General features: G+C 62.8%; 4 protein-coding genes across 5 annotated transcripts; 2 read left to right on the top strand and 2 right to left on the bottom strand.

Moving 5' to 3' along the window:
- Positions 1-521: 521 nt before the first annotated feature.
- SEBOX (SEBOX homeobox) lies at positions 522-1,224 on the bottom strand. Its single transcript, XM_086475051.1, is given in 5 exon segments — positions 522-616; positions 619-775; positions 932-982; positions 984-1,064; positions 1,066-1,224. Coding segments are annotated over 5 exon segments (543 nt in total).
- A 76-nt stretch (positions 1,225-1,300) lies between these two features.
- Positions 1,301-6,182, top strand: KIF12 (kinesin family member 12). Its single transcript, XM_086475425.1, is given in 19 exon segments — positions 1,301-1,319; positions 1,426-1,800; positions 1,803-1,938; positions 2,251-2,316; positions 2,459-2,537; positions 2,613-2,734; positions 2,906-2,981; positions 3,109-3,243; positions 3,327-3,347; positions 3,349-3,463; positions 3,704-3,795; positions 4,016-4,151; positions 4,244-4,362; positions 4,500-4,604; positions 4,673-4,962; positions 5,147-5,330; positions 5,438-5,718; positions 5,829-5,965; positions 6,118-6,182. Coding segments are annotated over 19 exon segments (2,553 nt in total).
- Positions 6,183-6,446: 264 nt separating this feature from the next.
- Positions 6,447-9,735, bottom strand: VTN (vitronectin). Its single transcript, XM_086475339.1, has 8 exons — positions 9,675-9,735; positions 9,100-9,219; positions 8,520-8,795; positions 8,274-8,413; positions 7,865-8,021; positions 7,588-7,737; positions 6,752-7,024; positions 6,447-6,565 (listed from the first exon to the last, which is right to left on the bottom strand). The coding sequence occupies exons 1-8, from the start codon at positions 9,733-9,735 to the stop codon at positions 6,447-6,449; spliced, it is 1,296 nt and encodes a 431-aa protein (XP_086331465.1).
- Positions 9,736-12,674: 2,939 nt separating this feature from the next.
- Positions 12,675-19,508, top strand: SARM1 (sterile alpha and TIR motif containing 1). Of its 2 annotated transcripts, XM_086475218.1 has the most exons (9): positions 12,675-13,135; positions 15,732-16,350; positions 16,531-16,743; positions 16,864-16,955; positions 17,455-17,690; positions 17,799-17,892; positions 18,388-18,577; positions 18,681-18,802; positions 19,379-19,508. In XM_086475218.1, exons 1-9 carry the CDS (start codon positions 12,675-12,677, stop codon positions 19,506-19,508), a joined length of 2,157 nt encoding a protein of 718 aa, XP_086331344.1. The 2 variants fall into 2 exon arrangements, with proteins under 2 accessions (XP_086331344.1, XP_086331343.1); XM_086475217.1 differs by having other exon boundaries at positions 12,681-13,135; positions 17,455-17,892.
- Positions 19,509-22,230: the final 2,722 nt, after the last annotated feature.

Below are 22,230 nucleotides of genomic sequence, written 5' to 3'. Positions count from 1 at the left end.
ACTTCTGCGGGTAGGGCGAGGACGCGCCCCAACACGGAGTCCGGGGCCTTCTCGGGTGCCGCAGAGCGGAACCAGCTCGGTGCGCCCGGCGGTGGGGAGGGGACGCCGAAGCTGGCACCGCTGGGGCCCGGTGGACCCGGACACCTGCCGGGCGGGCGCCCTGCCAGGGCCGGACAACGGTGATTAATGCTCTGATGGCAGCTAAGCCCCTCTGCGACCGCGCTTTAATATCCGATACGGGGAGATCTGCGGCACCTGCGAACGTGCTGCGGATTAGGGCGGCCTGCGCCACAATCATCCGCGGATACGGCCTCAGATTAAGGTATTTTTTCCAAAAGATTAGTCGGTATTAGGGGGCTGATGGGGAGCTGGCCTCCGCCGCGGCCGCACCGGCATTTAGGATATGGATGACATCCTCGGGACCTTCGGGACCGGCGGTAATTCCACACCAGTAATGAAATCGTAGCGCTAAGCCCGGGGTGGGGGGGGGGCCCTCGGGGGCAGATGGGTCCCCACGAGGGCTACGGCTCGCCCAGGTTGGTGATGGCCGCGCTGTAGATGAGGTCGGAGATGGAGCCCAGCGAGGTGGGGAGGCCCCGAGGGGGGCTGCGGGCTCCGGCGGCGGCAGGGCAGGGGCCGGGGCCCGGGGCGGTGCCGTCGGGGGGGTGCTGCGGTCGGGGGGGACCCGCTCCCCGGGCGGTGGCAGCGGAGGTAACGGCGGCGGCTCCGGTTTGGCGCTGCGGATCCTGCGGGCGCGACGGTTCTGGAACCAGACCTGGGCCGGGGAGCGGGACCGTGAGACACCGGCGGCGGCTCGACGGGGCGGCCCACGGAGAACCGGGGAGGGGGGGGGGGGGGGGGCGGGGGGGGTGTCCCGGCTCTCCGGGATGGAGGGGCGGGGGGGACGGGGGGGGTCCCGTCCCGATCTGGCTCCCTGGATCTTGGCCTCGGGCAGCTGGGTGAGCTCGGCCAGGCGCTCCCGGGGTGGCGATGTCCGGGTAGGGCACGGCGGCGAAGGCCCGTTCCAGCTCCGACAGCTGCCCCCGGCTGAAGGTGGTCCGCCGCCCGTTTCCGCGGCCCTCCGGGACAGGGACAGGGACAGGGGCACGACCCCGGGCCGCGGCCCCCCGACCCCCGCCGTCAGCCCCCGCCCGGCCCGCCCGCCCCGTCGGGGAAGCGGAGCAGCGGCTGGGGGGCACGGGAGGTGCCCGGGGCCGCGCTCATCCTGCCCGGCTCCCCCGGCCCCGCCGCCGCCGCGCTTTTATCCGCCCCCGGCGGCTGGGACCGCCCCAAGCGGGCGATGCTGCCCCCACCCCCCCGTCACCACCCCCCCCCCCCCCCAGCCCTTCCCCGGCGGCCCCCGGGGCTGGTCCCCGCTCCGCACCCCTCGACACCCCCGGCTGCCTCGGGGACGGTCTCCCCCAGCACCCCCGGGGACCAGTAACCGCGCTAGCTGCCCGCACTGGTCTTATCGTGTCCCCCCCCCCCGCCGCTGCCGTCGGGGCACGGTGGGGCCCGTGAGGATCCCCAGGACTCGGGGGCGGTGCTGGTGGGTCGGGGACCCCCAGCAGGCGCCGACGCCCGGGGTCCCCCTGCGCCCCTTCCCCGGCTCCCAGGGCCGAGGTGACACCGCCTGCCCCGTCCCCGTCGTATGGCTCCCCCCTCCCGCCCCCGCCGTGCCCCCCGCCGTGCCGCGGCCGCTCTCCCGCGGGGCTGGCACCGGTCAATGTTTAACCGGGGCGGTGGGACCTGCTGCGCGGTGCGGCCCGGGCCGGCTGGCGGTGGCTCCTGCCGGGATCGGCGGGAGCTGCGGGCACCCGGAGCGAGGGGTGCTGGGGGGGGGGGGCGGGGGGCGCGAATGGAGCCGGAGGGGGAGCGGGGCTGGGAGCCCCAGCCGGGCACACGGCCCAAAACGCTCCCACGGGGCCGGGAGAGACCGTAAGTCGGTGGGGAGCCCGTGGGGATGGAGGACGCCCCGTCCGGGGCCTGGGCCGATACAGCCGCCTGGGCAGCCGGCGGGGCGCTGGCACCCCAGAAAGGCTTTGGGGGGGACGGGGACAACACAGGACGGTCCCTCTGCAGGGACATTGTGCTCTGTCCCCCTGCCAGGCCGTGGGGCACCGTGAGGACGAGAGGACGGCGTGAGCTCAGCACGACCGTGGGCCCCTCTGCCCTGGCCCCTGGGGTACCCATGGGCAGCACCCCCAGCCGGGGGGCACCCACCACCCCACTGCCCTCTGTTCCCCAAAGGAGCCCCAGAGAGGAGCGGGAGGGCCCTGCGGCGGGCAGAGATACACGCCTGAGAGTGGTGCTGAGGTAAGAGGGGGACGCGAAGGGCTCGGGGACGCGCTGGGGACCAGCATCGATCCTGCCCGGGGCAGGGGCACAGCGGGGCTCCCTGGGGTCCCTGTGCAGAGGTACCTCTGTGTCCCTGTTCACCCCCCTCCCCGCTATTTAGGGTCCGGCCACTGACCTGCGCAGAGACACAGCGAGGTGACCAGCAGGTTGTGCACAGCCTCGGCGACGGCACCATCCACGTAAGGGCCACCTCCCCGCCGGGGAGTCGCGGGGTGCTGCAGCACCCCCTGAGCCACCCCTGTCCCCGCGCCCAGGTGAGCGCGGCCAGGCACGATGCCACCTTCGGGTTCAGCGCCGTCTTCGACGCGGGGGCCTCGCAGGAGGCCGTGTTCGAGGGCAGTGGGATGAGGCAGCTGGTGGAGCTGGCGATAGATGGGTGAGTCCCAGTGAGCCCCCCACGGACCCCAGCCCTCCAGCTCGCCCCACGCCCGCTGCGCTGCATCAATCTGGGCCTCGCCGGTGGGTCTGCGTTGCCAGGGCCATGCCGGGAGGTGGCATCCCTGTGCCACCGCCTGGGGCCGTGCCTGAGGCTCAGCATCTTCCTCAGCTTCTCCTGCACCGTCTTTGCCTTCGGGCAGACCGGCTCGGGGAAGACCTACACCCTGATGGGACCCCTCACCCAGGTACAACGCCGTCCCCCCACACCTGACCTGATCATGACGGCGGGATGGGCTCCTTTCACCCGGTGGTGGTGGGAGCAGGTGGGTGCCCAATGCGGTGTGATCGTTCACCGTTCTGGCATCGCCGCAGAGCGAGACCCAGCCGGCGGCCCCGGGGCTGCTGGGGCTGATGCAGAGATCCTTCGCCTGCCTCCTGGAGCAGAGCCGGAGCCGCAGCTCTGACCTGGCCCTCAGTGCCTCCTACCTGGAGATCTACAACGAGCAGGTAAGTGCCTGCCCAGACCAACCCCGCTGGGACCCCGTGCCCTTGCTCCCCTGGTGCCTCCTCTCTGCCATACCTCCACCCAGGTCCGGGACCTGCTGAGGCCGGGGGCCGCCGTGCGCCCTGCCCCTGCGGTGGAGCAAAACCCGCGGCTTCTACGTGGAGAACCAGCTCAGCGTGGACTTCGAGAGCCTGGAGGCCATCGCCGACCTGCTCCTGCAAGGTGCTGAGCCACAGGCACAGGGCTGGGGCATGTTCAGGGGGTGCCAGACCCGGTATGGGGGGGACTCAGCCCCCCACAGACCATCCCCAGGGCTGGTAGGTCTTTGATGGCAGCCAAGAGGGGCAGCTCATCCTGCTGGAGAGCCCAGGTGGGCTTGTGTCTGGCAGGGGTGGGCAGTGGGTGCTGTGCTGGGGTGTGGGGTGTCATGACCCCCTGCAGCTCTCAGTCCCCCCCTGGCAGGATCCCAGAGGCGACGGACCTCGGCGCACGCCCTCAACAGGCACTCGAGCCGCAGCCACGCTCTTCTGACCATCCACGTCCGCCACCGGGCTGTGAGCACGCATCCTGCTCCCGGGGAAGGGCTTGGGGGGTCTAGGGATCTTTGTGAGGGTGCAAACAGTCCCAGGGAGGGGGGTGCTGCACATCCTCCTCCCCAGAGATGCATTGGTGGCGCTGGGGTGAGCAGCAGAGGGGCTGGGACGCTGCTGTGGGCCACAGGGATTGGGCGAGGGGGGGCCAGAGCATCGCCTCCCCCAATGTGAGTCCCCCCAGCCCAGCGCCTGCCCCAGCAAGCAGGGCACGCTGTGCTTCGTGGACCTGGCCGGCAGCGAGCGGGTGAAGGAGACCGGCTCCAGTGGGGAGCTCTCTGTGGAGGCCAACAACATCAACCGCAGCCTCCTAGCGCTGGGTAAGAGTTGGGGGACCCCCCGCCCGTGGGAGCATGAGCTGCTGGTCCCCGTCAGAGCCCTGTTGCACGCTCTGTGGCCCATCCTCTGGCAGGTCACTGCATCTCTCTGTTGGCCAAACCCCGAGGGAAGCGGACGCACATCCCCTACCGAGACAGCAAGCTCACCCGGCTGCTGGCCCGCTCCCTGGGTGGCTCGGGCATCACCCTGATGGTACGTGCGTGGAGGAGGCTGGGCGGGGGTGCACAAAGCTACAAGGGGCTGGGGTCTCACCCTGTGGAGGGGAAGGCTGGAGGGGGATGGGTGGCCCCCTGGCTGGCAGCTCACCTGTGGCTCTTCCTCGTCGGCAGGTCGCCTGCATCTCCCCGTCCTCACGCTGCCTCTCGGAGACGCTGAGCACGCTACACTACGCCAGCCGGGCCCGGAGGGTCACCAGCAGGCCCCTGGTCAACAGGGTATAGCAGGCAGGGGCTGCGGGCAGGGTGCTCTGCCCGCTGCTGGGACCACCCCCTTGTGCTCCCAGGTGTCTCGGGAGAAGCTGCTGCAAACCTTGGAGGAAGAAATCCACGCCCTGCAGCTGGAAAACCTCTCCCTGCGCCAGCAGCTGTGCCTGCCCAGGGTGCCGATGAGGAGCACAGAGGTCCTGGGGACCCCCCCGAGGGCGGGGGCATGGCCGGGCTGGGGACGCAGGTACGGCCCCGTAGGGCTTCGTCGCTCCCCTCTCGAAGGGCAGCTCCCGTTGGAGGGAGTCCCAGCGTGGCCCAGCCTCTACGGCCTCCTGCGGGACTTCGTGGTGGAGAACGAGCAGCTGAGGTACGGCAAGGCCATACGCGGGACCCATGAGCAGGGGCTCAAGGGGTCGGCGGGGCAGCCAGAGCCCCCAGCTGGGCAGCACCCTGTCAGCCAGCCTCTCCTAGGGACTCCCTGGGGCCGGGCAGGGCTCGGAGGTTCGCCGGAGGCTGCCAGTGCCCTGCCCTGCTCCCTCGCTGCTCCCCAGGCAGCCCCAGCAGTCCCCAGACCCCAGCGGTGACGTCCCAGTTGGCCCATCCCGCAGACCTACCCGCAGCTCCTGTGACAACCAGCTCCCACTCCGCAGTGCCCGCACCCCCTGCATCCCCCCCGGCCACCCTGCGAGGCTCCGGCAGCCCGGCGTGACACCCACCTCCGGCCCCCGGCTGCCGGTGAGCGTGGGGGGGCCCCGGGCTCCACGGGCACCCTTGGGTGGGGCCGTGCCCACGGCAGGGTGAGGATGCGCAAACCACCCACTCGCTGCTCTCCCCTCTTGCAGAAGCTGCCCCCCACCTCCGGCCGCCCCGGCTGCCCGGGGTGCCCCCAGTGCTGCCCCAGGCTGGCCGATGCCATCGTGTTCCAGGTACAGCCGCGGGGGTCTCTTCGGAGGGGGGTGGCACAGCGTGGGCAGAGCAGCCTGACCGCTCTGCTCACCCCCCAGGCGCCGCAGCCACCCCCCCCTCAGGGAAGCACCGGTGTCCTGCCACCCGGCCAGGAGGACGTGGCTCTGCCTGGCCCCCATCAGCTCCCCGGGCACCCCCAGCCGCCCCAGGGGAAGCGGTGAGAGCCAGGGCCTGAGGCCGCCCCCCCTGGGCATCAGCTGCCCCTCGGGAAGCCCCTGGGGTTACGAGGGGTGGTGGGGCGGGTTTATTCATGTGTCCTCACGGCAGGAGCCGGGACAGGAGCAGGAGCTCATCTCAGAGACACCCGCTCCCCCGGGAGCTGCCAGGCCCCGAGCGTTGTCCCAGCCCCGAGGGAAGGGTCATCCCTTCGGCACCGCCGTGGCCGGGATTGCTGGAGCCAAGAGGTGAGCAGGGCAGCGGTGGGAGGCCGGGCAGTGCCTCGGATGGGGTCCCTCGAGGATGGGCACCCATCCTGCGCCCAGCCACTCATGTGTGGGGCTGTGGACCTGATCCTGGGAGTGCTGGAGACCTGACCCTGCTGGCTCCCGGCCGGCAGCCGCTGGCCCCGTCCCTCTCCTCCAGTGGGAAGAGGCACTGGACTGGCTGGCGGAGCAGCTCTGAGCAGCCACAGCCGCACTGCGGATGGGGCCCGGCAGGAGGGATCTGGCACAGCCCACGCACAATTATACCTGGGGGGACAACCACAGCCCTCAGGGACACGGGGAATCTCGGACTACAAGCACCGCGCGGACCACGGGACGGATGGATGGATGGATGGACGGACAGACAGACAGACAGGGCTTTCCAGCCTGCACGGCACTCACAGTTTATTTCTCTCTAGCTAGGGGCTGTGCTGCCGGGCGGCTCCGCTCCGGCAGGGCCCTCTCAGGTGCTCTCCTCGCCGGGCTGCGGGCAGTTCAGCCAGTACTGGGCGATGGAGCGGGGGTAGCGGGGCTGCACCAGGTCCACCCGCTTGGTGCGCAGGTTGACACGGTAATACTTGTCTGGGAGGAAGGGGAGACGGCCGTCAGGACTGCCCACGGGGCAGAGCTGCGGGGAGCTGCCAGCCCTGGGCACCTTCCCCACTGCGTCCCAGAGCTCGGGGACATCACAGAGCAAGAGGAGACCTCCCCCTGCCCCAGCAGCCCTGGTTTCCACATCTTTCCCGGATTCTGCCACCCCACACTCACCTCCTACGAAGAAGTAGACGCTCTGGAGGGTCTCGCACTTGGAGCCCAACAGCCAGTCGCTTTCGACACCCGCGGAATCGGAGTCGTTTTGCAGCCAGCTCCAGAAGCCCAAGTTCAGTGACCGGTGGTTCTTGTACCTCTTGCGCTGGCGGCGAGACTTCCTCCTCCGGGGCTGGTGAGAGGCCACGTAGATCCTGCCGGCCATGGCGGCGTCCAACCGTCCGGGCACCCCCCGCCAGTCTCTGCTGATGTACCGCCGGCTGCTCACCCCGGCTGGCAAAGAGGCAGAGGGCGAGTGAGAGGGGCAGCAACGTACGGGGGTGAGCTGAGCTCAGCCCCACAGGCAGCCCCCAGACCCACAGGGATGCTCCAAAGGATCCCAGCCTGGATGGGATGTGTGACAGGGACATGGGCCAGGCAGAGCCGGGAGCAACCCCTCGCCCCACTCTTGGCTGGGATCAGTCCTGTGCTGCTGAGTCCCCTTCTCCTCCTCTCCGCCTTTCGTTTCTCTTGCCCACAGTTGGGGTTTTCCTATGGCATCTCCAGCTCCAGTGGGAATAAACAGTCCCCAGCAGCGACGCTGTGGTGTGAGATGGCTGGTGACCGGCTCGGTAGTGTGGGGCATAAGGGCTGCAGAGGGTGGGATTTGGGATGCTGTGGGAGATGCAGCTGTGGCCTGGGGCAGGGGTCCTGTGCATAGCCTGGGCTCCTGCAGCTCATCCAGCCTGCCCAGGCATCGCTCCCCCCTCCCGGGGTGCCTGCACCCCTCACGCCCCGTCAGCGCGGGCTATAGTGGCACCCCCAGCCCTTTCCCCCGGGGCTGGCCCAGCCCTTACTGGTCCTGCCACCAAAGAGGATATGGAAGACGTCCTCCCAGCTGTCACGGTTCATGAAGGCGTAGTGGTCGAACACGGTGGAGCGGGAGGACTTCTCGCAGTCGGCCTGCGTGGGCTGGTGGGTGAAGTCGTAGGACCAGTAGTATTTGTCTAGGAGAGGATGTGCAGGGCGTTAGTGGGGGACACACAGTCGAGGGGGAGCAGTAGCTAGAGAGGTGGTCTGCCCACGGCCACCGGTGCCAAGCTCTGCCCGGGAGCGGGGGGCTGCACCCCTTACCCTTGAAGAAATAGACTCTCTCATTGCCGTAGTAGCTGTGCGCGGGGAGGGCGAAGGCTGCGTCGACGTTGTTCGGGATGCCTTCGAAGCCCTCGGAGATGTTGTGGGGGTACCCGGGGTCCAGGGCTCCGTCGTCAAAGCGCCAGTACTGGCTGCCCTGGGGAGTGGGGGACAGAGGCAGGGGTCAGGGGGCTGGGTGCAGCATCGCCCCGGCGTGGGTCTGCTGCGGGAGCGAGCGGATGCTGGGAAGCCTCGTGGTGAGGCTGCGGCTGCTGGAGGCCCCACAGGGATTTGGGGACATCTGGCAGCCACTGTGTGCATGGGGGGGGTGTGGGACACAGGTTGGGTTGGGGGGCTGTGCCAACTGCCCCAGGAGCACCCCCAGCCCTGCAGCCAGGCTCCTGCCCACCTTGAACAGGTAAGTCTTGCCCTGGCAATTGATGCGTGTGAAGGCCGCGTCGATGGGGCCCTCGATGCCCCAGACGTCGCTGATGAGCTTGGGGTAGCCGGGCCGCACGCTTGTCTCATCCAGCTCATAGAAGTACTTCCCTGGGGAGAGAGGGGAGGTGGGGGCAGCAGGAGGGACCGCAGCCACCGGTGTGGGGTGCCGACATGGCAGGGTGTCCCATGTGCCCAGGAAAGGTCCCCAAGGTACCTCGGAAGGCGTAAAGGGAACCGTTCTTCAGGTCAGTGAAGGCGTCAAAAGGTTTCCTGCTGCACAGCTCCTCAGGCTCCTCCTCGGTGTCCTGTGTGGTCCAGGGCACCTCCTCCACGGGCACCTCTGTCTGCGTCTCCTCGGGGCCCGGCTCGCTGTCCAGCGTGGGCTGTATCGTGGACAGTTCTGTGGGGGCTGCCTCGGTGCCGAAGTCGACGGTGAGGTTGTAGTCGAGGTAATCATCCTCCGGCAAGACAAACACATCTCCCCGGGTCACTGTGGGAGGGAGCAGGTTGGTCCCAGGGAGCCCTGGTCATCTCCCACCGGGTCTGGGTGCGGGAGCCGCTTGCTCCCAGGCAATAGGGGTTTGCAGGGCCCCCCACGCTGCAGGCAGCAGCGAGCTGGCTGCTGAAAACCCCTGGTGCTGCAGCACCCCGAGCACCAAATTCTGGCGCTGACTTCACCCTGCGGACACGGGTGGGTGCAGAACTAACCCAGCATGGGCCCTTCCAAATTTCTGAGGTGTCAGGCACCCACGGCCACCCTGGCCCGGCAGGGAGAGCAGCCACAGGGCCGGTACCTTTGGCTTTGCAGACGGTGGAGTAGTCGTTGCAGCAGCTCTGGTAGTACATGCAGAGGGTGTCACACTGGCACTTGTGCCGCGCATCGAAGCCATCCTCGCAGCGGCCCACGCAGGAGTCTGCAAAAGCCGCCCGCCAGCGCAGGAGGAGTAACGTGGGGTGGGCAGCAGGGCTGGTGCCTCCTCCCCAAGCCCAGCCCCAGGGGTGAAAGAAAACACAGGCACATCCTGGTTGGGGGAACCCCACCTCTCCACGGTCACCCCCATCCCCCAGGTCCTGCTGGGATGGGAGCCATGGACTGTGCTGGAGCCCCAGCTCCACGCCAGCAGTCCAGCTGTAGGAAGGCCAGGGATTTGCTCAGGCACCACCGATACCCGTGTGCTGCCCACTTGCCTTCTCCCCACGCTGCGAGGTGTAGCCAACGTGGCCGGTGGCCATGGCCACCACCGGGTCCCCTCCTCACCCTGCCCGGGCTCTCCAGCCCCTCCACCAGCCCAGGAGCCTCACTCGCTCCATCCCCGCCCCGGCTGCAAACGGGAGGCAGCCGGTGCGGGGCTGGCCGGCTCCGGCTCACCTTCAGCAGCACGGGCAGCGGCGAGCAGGGCCAGCAGGAGGGCAGGGAAGAGCAGCCTCATCCTGGGCGTCCGGGAGCGCAGCCCTCCTGCGACTGTGTGGGCTGGAGCACGGCCGGGGCCAGGGCCCTGGCATCCACTGTTTGCTCAGCCTGCTCCAGTGGGAGAAAACAAACAGGCCAAGGTCAGAGCAGGGGAAAAGGGGCAGAGACGCTCTCCCACCTAGCAGCCCCTGCAGTCTGTATCGAGCTGGGCGAGTTTGCAGGGGACAGGGCTCCCCACGCGTGCAGGCAGCTCCGAGAGCCACTGGCTGTGCCTTTGCTGCCCAGCGCCTTCCCAGCCCAGGCGCAGGTTGGGCACTGGTTCGGAGAGCACAGGGGGACAGCGGGCTGGAGCCAGGAACCAGCTTTGAGGTCCTGCCACACTTATTTCATAGCAAACCTCATGATATTAAAGCTCCCGGTCTCTGTCTCAAGGGGAGGCCGTTTCCCAGGCTGGTCTTGGCAAGACAAAAATCCTAACGGGAGGGGATGGGGGAGGAATGGGAAAAGCCCTGGGCTTATACTTGCCCATTTTGGAGTACTCGCTCTCGGGATTTCGGCTTTCTCAATGTCAGCAAGGCTGGGAGCAGACCAGGGGAGCCCCAAGGCATGGCAGCTGGGGATGGGGCAGGTGCCACCGCTGTGCATGGGGACCAAGGGCCAGAGGTGAGCGGCTGGGAGGGGGGCGAGCGGGAGCCCTCTGCACTTTCACTGCGGTAGGCAAACAAAAGCCTGTGTATTTTGCTCCCATCATTCCCTCCCTGACCAATCTTTTCGGTTACTAATTAATGTCGACTCAGCTCTTTTGGCAGTTTCCGATAACTCCAGGATGTTTATTTAATCAGGGGCAAGGAGCAAATGCACACAAGGCTACAGAGATACTGCCTACGGCTGTCTCTGTTGCTGTGGCACTGTTGGGGCCGGGGACCCGTGGGGTCCGTCCCAGCCCCAGGGCGGGAGCAGCACAGCTCTGGGCTTTAATAAGTGACAGAAGATTTGGGGAGAGAAGAACCCGTGCAGGGTGCTCGCTTCTCCAGGAGCCTCGCCTCTGCCAGCTCGCACACAGGCAGTTCCCAGCATCGACTGCTCCCACCCTTGCTGGGAAAAGGCTTTGGTTTGGTGTTGAGAGAGACATTCCCACCTGCAAAGCCCTGGCGAGCCAAGGGCAGCCACCAGACGTGGGCTGCTGGGGGAGGACTTCTCCCACAGCCCCATCACCACCCTCCTTGACCCCTGGCTTCGGCTATGGCGGGGCTGGCGTCTTCCCCGGGTGCAAGCACCAGCCCAGCGTTGCACCAAAGCTTCATCCCATCCCTGTTGAATCGAGCCTGGGGGACAAGTGCCCTGAGAGGACTCAGGCTTGCGGGGAGGCTCGGGGGGAGAAGGGCTGGGCAGTGTCTGAGCTGCTTTTGCTGATCGGCTGAGACAAAGCTCCCTCCTGCTGCTCCAGGCTCCCAACCACCAGCGACTGCAGACCCACGAAGGCTCGGCGAGCCCTTAGCTGGCTGCTGTGCTCAAAGCATGGCAGGAGGAGACCCCGGGGAGAGGAGCTGGTTCAGGTAACGGGGCCCTGGGGAGCCCTTGCAGCCAAGGGCTGAGCAGAGCCAGCCAAAGAGAGCTCAGGCAATGGGGCTAATCCCTCAGGGCAAGGCTGGGAACCCCCGCCATTCCCAGAGCCCAGGCTGCTGGTGCTGGAAATCCCTCTCAAAAAGCAAAACCAGAGCGAAACTAAACTAAAGCAAAACTAAAGCAAAGCAAAGCAAAACACTCTGGGCTTGTCAGGACAAGCCTAAGGGAATGGTTTGAATTCTGCCACGAGCAGCTGCCTCCTCCGAGGCGGCAAACCCCTCTGCTGTGCTGCATCGCAACAGCCCGTGTTGTTACCCCCCCGTTAATAGTAATTTATCAGGAAAATCCTTACTGGTGCTGTGCTGAGCCTCTCCTGCAGTACTGTGATGCTCAGGATGCCTTGTTCAGGTCCTTCGCCACGAGCTAATGCCCCTTCCCTCCGTCTGTCCCTGCGTAGTGGATTCAGAGAGGATTAAGAGCGACTGTGGCATCAAAACATCAACTTGAATTTAAGTCTCAGTCTGAGCTGGCAACAACCTGGTTTTGGAGCCAAGGATTTGAGTTGCTCCTCCCAACACAGGCGAGAAGCGCCCAAAGCATTTCTGCCCTGAGCACGTTTGGCCTGGAAAAAAAGAAAATAAAAGGGGCCCCGGCTGCTTCTGCTCTTTCTTTTATCATGCAAATCCCGAGCCCACCCAGAAGAGCTGAATTTCCGCCATGCAAAGGGAGCTATTTACACACACGCACACACACAACCCCCACTCCCCCACCCGGCACTGATACCAAATGGGTTCAAAATGCAGCGCCAGGACGGCCACAACAACACCATGGACCACAGCCACCGTGGCGGGTGGCCCTCTGTCCCCTCCACTGGTCACAGAGGGTCCCAGGGAGACCTGCTGCAAAAGCAGCGTGGGGGTCTCTGCCTGCTGTGGAGGTGACTACAGGCTCTGCAGCAGCTTGGGCAAGGAGTGGGGGGACAAGGGACAGAGGGACAAGCCCCAGTTCAGGCTGGGTAGGCGGAGGGCTGTGGAAGGAGGGGTCTGGGGGGATGCCAGAGCATCTGCAGCGAGGAGGGGGATGCTGCTACCCAGAGATGAGCCCCTCCTTGGAAAGGCGGCGCCTGCGCAGGGTGACATCAGCCCCTGAGGACCTGAGATGCTGAGCCTGGCTCTGGGAAGGCAGCTCCTGCCACCGCTTCCAGCTCCGCAGCCCGGCAGGGCAGGGAGGGGAGCGGGAGCCGGCAGCCCAGCCCTGCGGCTGGACCCTCGGCCAGCTCTGTCCCCCTCCTCCTGCGCCTCCCCTCTGGCCACCTTGGGTCCCCCTAAGGAGCGTGGTGGCCCTGCCCGGGTGCTCCCGGCAGGCAGGTGACGGAGGATGCTGCGCTAGGAGATGCCGATGGTGCTCACCTTGCTCGTCTCCCTCTATAAACTGGGCCGGTTCTTCGCCATGTCGAGTGCGGAGAGGCTGGTGGTGCCCGAGGGCGTGAGCCAGGCGGGCAGCTGGGCAGGCGGGGGCAGCTCCAGGGAGCACCGGGAGGTTTCCCCCGGCGTGAACACCGATGTGCGGGCAGTCCTGGACCGCATCCTGCCCGCCCTGCACCGGGCCATCGCCCAGGCCAAGCAGGCGGCCGGCCCTGCGGAGCTGAGGAAGGCCATCGCCGAGGTCTTCCAGCTGGTGGAGGAAGCCTGGGGGATGCCGACGGTGGGGAGGGATGTGGCCAAAGTGCTGTGCGACGTGATCCGCCTGGAGGGGGGCCTGGACCTGCTGCTGAACCTGCTGTACACGGCGGAGATGGAGATCAAATGCCAGGCAGGGAAACTCCTGGAGCAGATCCTGGTGGCAGAAAACAGGTAAGTCTGCAAAGAGCCCCCCCCCCCCCTTCCCCGCCCCAGGCACAGCCCTCCCCAGCGCAGGCTCGCCTGCCGTCCTGAGCACAGCAAGGATTTCCTCCACCCATCCCACCCGCCCCCCGCCAAATTTCCCTGCTCTGGGTGCTCCTTGTGCATCAAACCCTCTCGGCTCCTCACCACAGCCCCCAACCCCCAGCACTTGCACTGAGGGGTCCCTGACTCGCTGGTCACGCCCAGACAATGGCATGACCTGCCCCCCCACCCAAGGCTGGAGGGAGGAGGACCAGCCCCAGCTCAGGGATGCTGGTGAGGATCGGGGTGTCCTCAGTAGCCACCCTCAGCCTGGAGCCGCCCAGACAAGACACGCTTTGTGGTTGAGCTCGGTCAGTTTGGCCGGCCCAGAGCATCTGACCCGAAGGACGAGACGTGACTCCCCCTTAGCCATAACCGCAGCAGGAGGAGGAAGACAAAGCCATTCCCAGAGACTTTCTGCTGCTGACCAGGGCTGGAGTGAGGCCATAAGGAGGGGGCCGGCCGGACAGCAGCCCTCGGAGCCCCCCAGCCTGTGGTCCCTAGCTCAGAGGCTGGAGATACATGTGCTTCTCCCCGGGACAGGTGAGAGGCGTTGGGCTGGCCCTGCCAAAGCATCAGCACAAAGTGGGGCGGGGGTATGTGCGTATACACGAGCGCGTGTACGAGGGCGCGCGTGCACACGTGGCACCCGACACATCGAAACGCACCTCGCCCTTCAAACACCGTGAACGCGCTGCCACAAGGTCCCCCGACAGGCGACCTCACCGCGTCACCCCGTGTCTTGTTCGGCGCGCGCCGGCAGCACCGCCTGCGGCGTGCCGGTCCCAGAGAGGAGCCGTGTACCCACCGTGAGCTGGGTCAGGATCAGGCCTTTCTCTCGTGGGATCCCGCAGGCAAACACACGGCTCTGCTCTCCCTCGGTGTGCCCCAGCCCAGCCGGTCCCAGCCAGGGCTGTGGGGTCCTAGGGGGGAAGCCCGGCTGAAGTTTACAGTCTTGCTCCAGCTTCACGGGCGACGTGTCTTGCTGCAAGGTTGTGGACTCGCAGGCTGGGCCTTGCTGCATGCACTGGCAGGCACAAAGAAAAGAATCAGGAAAGTCCATTAGAGTGGAATTAATCCCGGGAAACATCACTGGCACAGTCTGAATTCAGCGCTTAGCTTCCTGGCAAGAGAAAGCAGCTGCTGGAGTCACCATCTCCGCTCCAGTTCATGGGCCAGGGTCTTGGAGCAGCCCCTCACTCCCCACAGCCTGACCCACCGTCAACCTCCAAGTGATGGCAGGGAGGTGTAGGGTCCCTCCCTGGGTCCAAGCCTCTGGCTTAGAGACCTCTCCCAGCATCTGTGCACAACAGCAGCAGTGCTTAGCTGGGAGCTGGACCGGTCCTGGCTCCATCCCGTGGCTGCGGGGAGCCGAGGACCTGGTGGGGTTGTGTTTGTCATCCAGCTCCACGGCCGTGTCTGGGCTCGGAGCCAGTCCCAGGCTGAGGGTTTTTCTTTCCAGAGCTCTCCACAGCGTTTGCTGCCAAACCCACCCCAAGGTCAGCGTGAGCCGTGCGGGCCACAGGCTTCCCAGAAATGCTCTTCCCGCCTGTCAGGGCAGAGAGGCTGGCGCGCCTTCAACCCCCACCATCGCTGGGAGCCAAGCGCCCTCACGAGCAGCACGGCACGGGGCATCCACCCCAGCACTTGTGCCTTGTGAATGGAGCAGCTCCGTCACGGCACCAACGTGACATTTCTAAGGCCAGAGATGGAGCTGCCCCCGCACCCCAGGCAAGTTGATGGGAGGGCAGCCAAGAGCCCACCAATTCCCCCTTCCTCACTCTACACTTTTAGGGCACAGCCCCATTCCAGTGTCGTTTTGAGACCACATTCGCAGCACAGGGCTCCCAAGGCCAGCCATGGCCGAGCAGCAGCTGGTGGCCCTTGGCTACCTGCCCCCAGGCTCTTGCTGTTCTCTTCTAGGAGAGCGCAGGATTGAGGAAATGCACAGCTTTCCTCCAAGCCGCCTCCATGCTGCCATCCCAGGACAGGCAAATCCCAGTCTCTCACATGCCCTGTGGCTAGTTCTGCGTGGTTGCTCAGCCAGGTGTGAAACCCCTGTCCTGGGCTTGGCCCCAATCTGGAGAGCGGCCAGAGGACAGCACTGGTTAGGGACAAATGCGTTTTAACCCCCAAACACGAAGCAGCTCACACACACATAGCAAAGCTGACCAAGCAGATCTATTTCTAGCCTGGCATTAGCCTACCCTGCGCTGTTAACTGCTATGTACGTCTTATCTTGGGCACGAGAGCCTCTGGCGTGGTGGTCCTGTCCCGTGCACCCAGGTCCTGTCCCATCACAAGCTCTTCCGTCATACACAGACAGGTTCTTCCAACACCAGCCCATCGCATCTCACTGCATCGCAGCCTCACAGCGTATCTGGCAACCATGTCGCACAGGGAAACATCTGGCTGTCATGGGGTAAATGCCACCAAAGCATGGGGGAGTTCACACGCCGGTCGCTGTTCTCATCCCCTGCACAGCCGTGCGCCCCTCAGCTGCCTGTGCCTCTCCTTCCTGCAGGGATCGGATCGCTCGGATCGGCCTGGGAGTGATTCTGAACTTAGCCAAGGAGCGAGATGTTCCCCAGCTGGCGCAGAGCGTCTCCGGTATCCTGGAGCACATGTTCAAACACACGGAGGAGACCTGTTTCCAGCTCATCTCTGATGGAGGCCTGGATGCTATCCTCTACTGGTGCCGCTGGACGGACCCCATCGTGCTGCGGCACTGCGCCATGGCCTTGGCCAACTGTGCCATGTACGGAGGGCAGGCCAACCAACGCCTGATGATCGAGAAGAGGACGGCAGAGTGGCTTTTCCCACTGGTGTTCTCAAGAGATGATGAACTAATCCGCCTGCACGCGTGCCTGGCCATCACGGTGCTGGCCACCAACAAAGAAATCGAGAAGGAGGTGGAGCGCTCGGGGACCCTGGCTCTGGTGGAGCCATTCATCGCCTCACTGGATCCAGAGCAGTTCGCCTGTGAGATGTTGGGCAGCAGTGACAACAGCCAGGGGAGGACAGCGGATGACCTGCAGCGGCTGGTGCCCTTGCTGGACAGCTCGAGGCTGGAAGCCCAATGCATCGCTGCCTTCTACCTCTGCACGGAGGCTGCCATCAAAATCAGGCAGAAGAAAACAAAGGTAAAGTGTAGGCTGGCCTCAAGGAAGGAGATGTAAAAGGGCAGGGTTGCCACAACTGCACCTGGATATCTTTTGCTCCCCTACGAGCTCACCAAGTACCCTGGTCCTCAGCCGGCCTGGCACAGGCTGAGGGAAGAAGGAGGGAAAGCAAAGTGACGTCTCCTCCCTTTGTGTCCCTAGATTTTTGGCGAGACTGGGGCTACGCAGAGCCTGAAGAGGGTAGTGTGCTACTCCACCAGCAGCACCACCTCCTCCCTGGCTAAAAAGGTGCTGCGCATGATAGGGGAGGAGGTTCCTCGGCGCATCCTGCCCACGGTTCCCAACTGGAAGGCCTGCGAGGTGCAGACGTGGCTGCAGCAGATCGGATTCAACACATACTGCCAGAGCTTCCTGGTAGGGCTGTGTGCCAGGGACACCTGGATGGGCCCTTTTGCCCCATCTCACAGCAGAGATGTGAGCATCTCACCCAACAGCTTTTCCTGGGACCTTTCCAGCCTGGATTTCTCTTGGCAGGACCACCAGGTGGATGGGGACATTCTCCTGAGGCTGACAGAGAAGGAGCTGCAGGAGGATTTGGGGATGGACTCCAGCATCACTCGGAAAAGGTAGGACCACCACCAGGGCATGCTGGCCTCTCTCATGGTCATCACCACAGTGGTAGAGCCAGGTAAAAGGTCTGTGCCTTTCCCTTCTGGCAAAGACAAGGGCAAAGGTCCTCAAAATGCAAAAGCTGGGCTGCCAGAGCTTTTCCAGCGCAGTACGCAGTCCCAGAGGGACTCCTGCAATGGAGGCAAAGAACGGGAGAGACCACCTATGGCACAGGGGAGGTGGAATCCTACAAGTTAGCCCAGAAAGATGGGAATTTACCGGAGATTCTCCTCCCTTAGCCGAGCTCCTCATACCTCCGTGTCCCGAGGACCAACACTCCTGCAGTCATGCAGCTGTTCTTCTCTTTTTCTATTCCTTTAGCTCATTCTTCACCACGGCATGTAGCTGCACTCTCTCCTGTGCAGATGAAAGATGTGGTAGCAAATGTCTCTAGGTCCTGCCTGGTCCAGCAGCCTCCCCTTTTCCGCTGCACACTTTCATTTGTTTCCCTGCCAGGTTTTTCCGGGAGCTGACAGAGCTGAAGACCTTCGCAAACTATTCCACCTGCGACCGAAGCAACCTGGCCGACTGGCTGGGCGGCATCGACCCCAGGTTTCGTCAGTACACGTACAACCTGCTGACATGCGGCATCAACCGCAACTTCTTGCACCGGGTGACGGAGCAGCAGCTGCAGGAGGACTGCCACATCAACACGGGCTTCCACCGCGTCCGCATCCTCACCGCTGCAAGGGGTGCGGGGCGCGCTGTGCCGGAGCAGGCGGGTGGGGGCAAGTCTCGAGGGTGGTTTGGGACGAGCTGTTGGGTACTTTTAACTTTGGGTGGCTCTTTGCTCTGCCTAGAAATGCTTCACTCCCCTATAACGCTGCAAACTGCATCTGATGGGACTGATGTATTTATCAGCTACCGGAGGAGCACCGGGTCGCAGCTGGCCAGGTGAGTCCTGCAGGCAACGATACGGTGCTGGGCTGAAGCCCAGAGGGAAGGCGGGTGATCAGTTGTGGGAAGAGCGTGGAGCCCGGAGAGCTGCAGGCTGCAGCAGGGAGGAGGGAGAGGCTGCCAAAAGCTGCAGTGCGAATGCGGACAGCACGTGCCATGAGCTGCACGGTGGACAGGCGCATTCCCAGTCCTGTCCCTGCCACGCTGTCCCTCTTTGACACTGACTTACCCTTCCCTCACACTGTGCTCGTAGGGCTGCGGGGGATCGCAGCAGGGAGCTAATGTCTGGCTCCCCATGTTTTCTGCGTGGGCCCAGGCACCTGTAAGCAGGCTGGGCTGGCAGCTGGTGTCGCAAGGACCGTGCCGTCCTCTGCGGGAGCCCGTTTGCCGCTCCTCTGTCTCACCATGTCTTGGCCAATACGGTGGGAGAGCACACGAAACCCAGGCGCTGGCAGCCGTTCTCCTCACGGCGCTGTCCCTCCTTGCCACCAGCCTGCTGAAGGTCCACCTGCAGCTGCACGGCTTCAGCGTCTTCATCGATGTAGAGAAGCTGGAGGCAGGGAAGTTTGAGGACAAGCTGACCCAGAGCGTCATGAGTGCCCGCAATTTTGTGCTGGTCCTTTCACCAAACGCCCTGGATAAATGCATGGGAGACCCCGAGTGCAAGGACTGGGTGCACAAGGTAGGAGATGCCATCAGGGGGCAGCTTGGTGGATGTTGGAGCTGGAAGGGGCTGGTGGTGGGCCGACACAGGCCATAGCCTGAGCACTCGCATGTTCCTGCAGGAGATTGTGACAGCCTTGAACTCTGGAAAGAACATTGTACCTGTTACAGATCATTTTGAGTGGCCGGACCCAGAAACACTTCCCAAGGACATGAGGGCTGTCCTGAAATTTAATGGTATCAAGTAAGTAAAAGGAACCTGTGCCACAGGGTTCCTTGACACCCGGAGAGAACGGCTTGCATAACCAGTAGCAAAGAGCACAAGGAAATTGGGAGAAACAGATGAGGGAGGCAGAACAGGCCGAAGGAGAGAGGTGAGTCACTTCTGGTACTCCAGAGCATGAAGGGAGCAAAGGTCCCCACCATAACCCTTCTGCTCTTTTTGTGCTTGGGGCTCCTCTGGGTAACAGAGCTCACCACCCCGTCACCGCTGCGAGGATGCCCATCCTCGTGCCCCCAGCCCTCCAGGCAGGAGTGATGCTGGCAGGTTTCACAGCTCGCCTGAGTTCGTCTCACCTCCTGCTTCCCCTTCGTGCAGCAGCATCCCAACCTGCTCATAGCCCTCCAGCCTGGCAGGGCACAAGGGAAGGCACTTCCCTGTGGAATCCAGTGTAACTCCACTTTCCATGGGGAAAAGGGGTGCTCCTAGAGAGCTGGGGTGGAGGAGGGGAGTCTCTGGCTCCCGGACCAAATGAACTGGGCTATCTTGTGGCATCTCACACAACGGAAAAATTAAATCAAATTTTCCCCTCAAACACAGGTGGTCCCACGAGTACCAGGAGGCCACCATCGACAAAATCATCCGCTTTCTCCAGGGCCGTTCCTCCCGGGACTCCTCGGCTGGATCAGAGAACGGCCTGGACTGCTTGCCCTCCCTGGGGCAGACCTAGAACCGCCACAGCTGCCTCATCCCCTCCAGAGACTTCCCAGGTGACCCCTTTTTTATGTGGGGCCAAATTTCTCCCTCTAGACTTTTCCCCACCTTAGTACCCTGACTTGAGACAAGGCTGTGGCTCATTTGCCCCCCGTCCATCCTCCAAATGCAAGCTCCTGGCGCTAAAAGGTCAGTACTCACACAGTGCCTGGTGAGCCAAGCCAGAGCGGACTCTGGGATGAACGAGCTGTCTTCCACACCATCCCTTGGGGTGGCAGGACACGCAGGCTGGGCCTCCCGCCATGCAGGGGGTGCGAGGGAGACCGACGCTGTCCAGACCCCTGCAAACGGCTGCGCCTTCCCCCAGAAACACGTCTGAAGAGGAGGGATCTTCTGAGGACCGAAACCTGGGGAATTAGCAAGGGGTACAACACAAGAGGACAGGCGAGAGAGAAGAGCTGTTGAGAGGGAACAGCCCATAAGCATCGTATGGCCTCTGCTGGGTGCCACTGGAATATCACCGCAGTCAGAAGCTGAGAGCAGGAAAGGGCAAATAAAAGCTAAGCACTAACATAATCCACGTGTTTGGGAAAGATAACACGCAGAGGCTCCTAAACTGCTCAGCAGAAGCTTTCTCTTTCCCAGTAATGCCCCTTTATCACAGGAGCTCACTTCCTCCTTGAGGGGCCTTTCACCTCCTAATGCTGCAAAACCGCTTTGTGCTCTTAACTTTGGCGATGGAAGTTTGGGGTTATATCACGTGAAGTTTCTGCAAGATCTTTGCAAAAAGTGCTTTTAAAACAAGCCCCTTCCCTCCACCTGATGTCTCGGCTTTACCACTTTATCAGGTCTATACTTACAGGGCATAGGAAGCTGGGCTGTGACTCTGGAAAACATATATCCATGTGGATACAGAAGATGCTAATTGCTGTATTGTACTTGCGGAGTTATTATACACCGGCTGTGTTTTATTCTGCTCCACAGCAGATCTCTCGTGGTCTGTTCCACAGCATATCTCTTTGCTGACTACTGCTCACCCCTGCCAGCCCTGGCTAAGCTCCTCAGGGTTGTCCCTGCTCTCTGCTGGATGCAATACCAAGCAGCATTTGTTTCTTTCTACCGACCTCTTCTCAACACTCACCAGGTCTTTTTGCAGCTACTCACCCTGAAATATCAGGAATGAATGAAGTCAACGCAAAGGGCAGGCGGAGGCTGCTCAGTGTGAGCACCGGCTGGGAGCGCTGCAGGTGAGGAACCACGGGCACCCTGACACGCCTCCCCTGAATTCGGCACTCCCAGCCTTGTCCTGCTTCTCACAGCTGCTTGGAGGCTGAGCAGGCTCTCAACAACATGCCGTTTTGCAATTAGGACCAGAAATTGCAGCTCCTACCTGAGTTTGTCTTTTTTGATGCAGAGCAAAGTGAATAATGCAAAAAGACATCCTTGTTCAGAGCACACACAGGAGGAAGCACCTGACGCTCTGGAGACCAGGCCGACGCACCACCCTGCAGAAGGAGCAGGTTCCTCTGCCCGTCCCTGCTCAAGATAACTCTTTCAGGAGGTGATGAGGAGTCTCAGTCCTTAACTGGCAGGAACACAAACACCATTTCCTTTTGGCTTAGATCCATGAATGTTTGAGAAAAAAGGGAAGTTAAATTCTGGTCCTTAATAGCAGCTTTACAGATAGTTCTTATCAGCTCACAGTTAATGGCTCTCCAATGAAAGGTTAATAGCTATACCTGCCCAGCACTCATCAGAAATAGAATCTATCTAATCTCCAGATTAAATGCAAGGAAGCCAGCAGATGAGCCCAAAGGTGAACCTGCCAAAGGATAAAAGCCACTTGTGAGCTGCTTCAGGGAAAAGCCTTGAGTAACTGATTGAATGTCAAGGCCTCCATGGCCACTAAAGGAGTCCCACACAAACAGTCCCAAGGATTTTTCCCCTCCACAATAACACACAGTAAGGTTATTGCGTCTTGTTTCCCAGGAGTTCTCTAGCAATTAACCTCCTCACCCACCATTCCATGTAGAGATTTACTTGTTCTCTACAGCTTAGGTGTCTCACCTGCAATGAGATCCCACCTCATGCTTCAGCTGCCCAGACTGCGGCTCTGTGTTTCCCCACCATTCAGTTATCTTCACCCTAATGAACTCGCCCTGCTCTTGACAAAACATCTCAGTCCCTTCCAGCCTGAGCAGACCGTCTCAAGGAAATGAATCCTTCTGTTCTCACCCTTCCTTATTCCTTTGCTGTGTCATGTCAGAAAGTGGTTAAAGTTGTTCTATCACACATTATTAATAAATTTGGTTTATACCCTAAATCCCCACCTCTTTTCTCTTTATGTCACATGCTTCTCTCCCTGCAGCCTTCTCACACTTGCTCTCTCATGCCATCATGCTTTCTCATCTTCTGAAGTGGCACCAGAATTGACATTCTCCAGTTCTCTGCAGGGACTCACACTTCACCCTCATCTTTGCATGGACTGATGTAGCTCACTGTATCCTCAGGGACTCTCTACCTGCTGCCCACAATCACGATGCACGGATCGTGTATTTGCTTCACGGTTGCAGTTCTTGGAGGACAGCCTAGAAAAACTTTAATTTTTTTAACAGAGCATAATAGTTCCTATTGAACTCCTCCTTTGCAAGCACGCTGACACACCAGGCAAGCAGAGCCAGTACACAGGTTTCACCTCACTGCACAACACAGAGCAGCTGCTAGCATTGGCGCCCATG

This window comes from Leptosomus discolor, chromosome 18, assembly GCF_034619465.1.
Source record: "Leptosomus discolor isolate bLepDis1 chromosome 18, bLepDis1.hap2, whole genome shotgun sequence".
NCBI lineage: Eukaryota > Metazoa > Chordata > Aves > Leptosomiformes > Leptosomidae > Leptosomus > Leptosomus discolor.
Note: the sequence above shows the minus strand (reverse complement) of the source record. Positions and strands in the feature narration are given on the sequence as shown.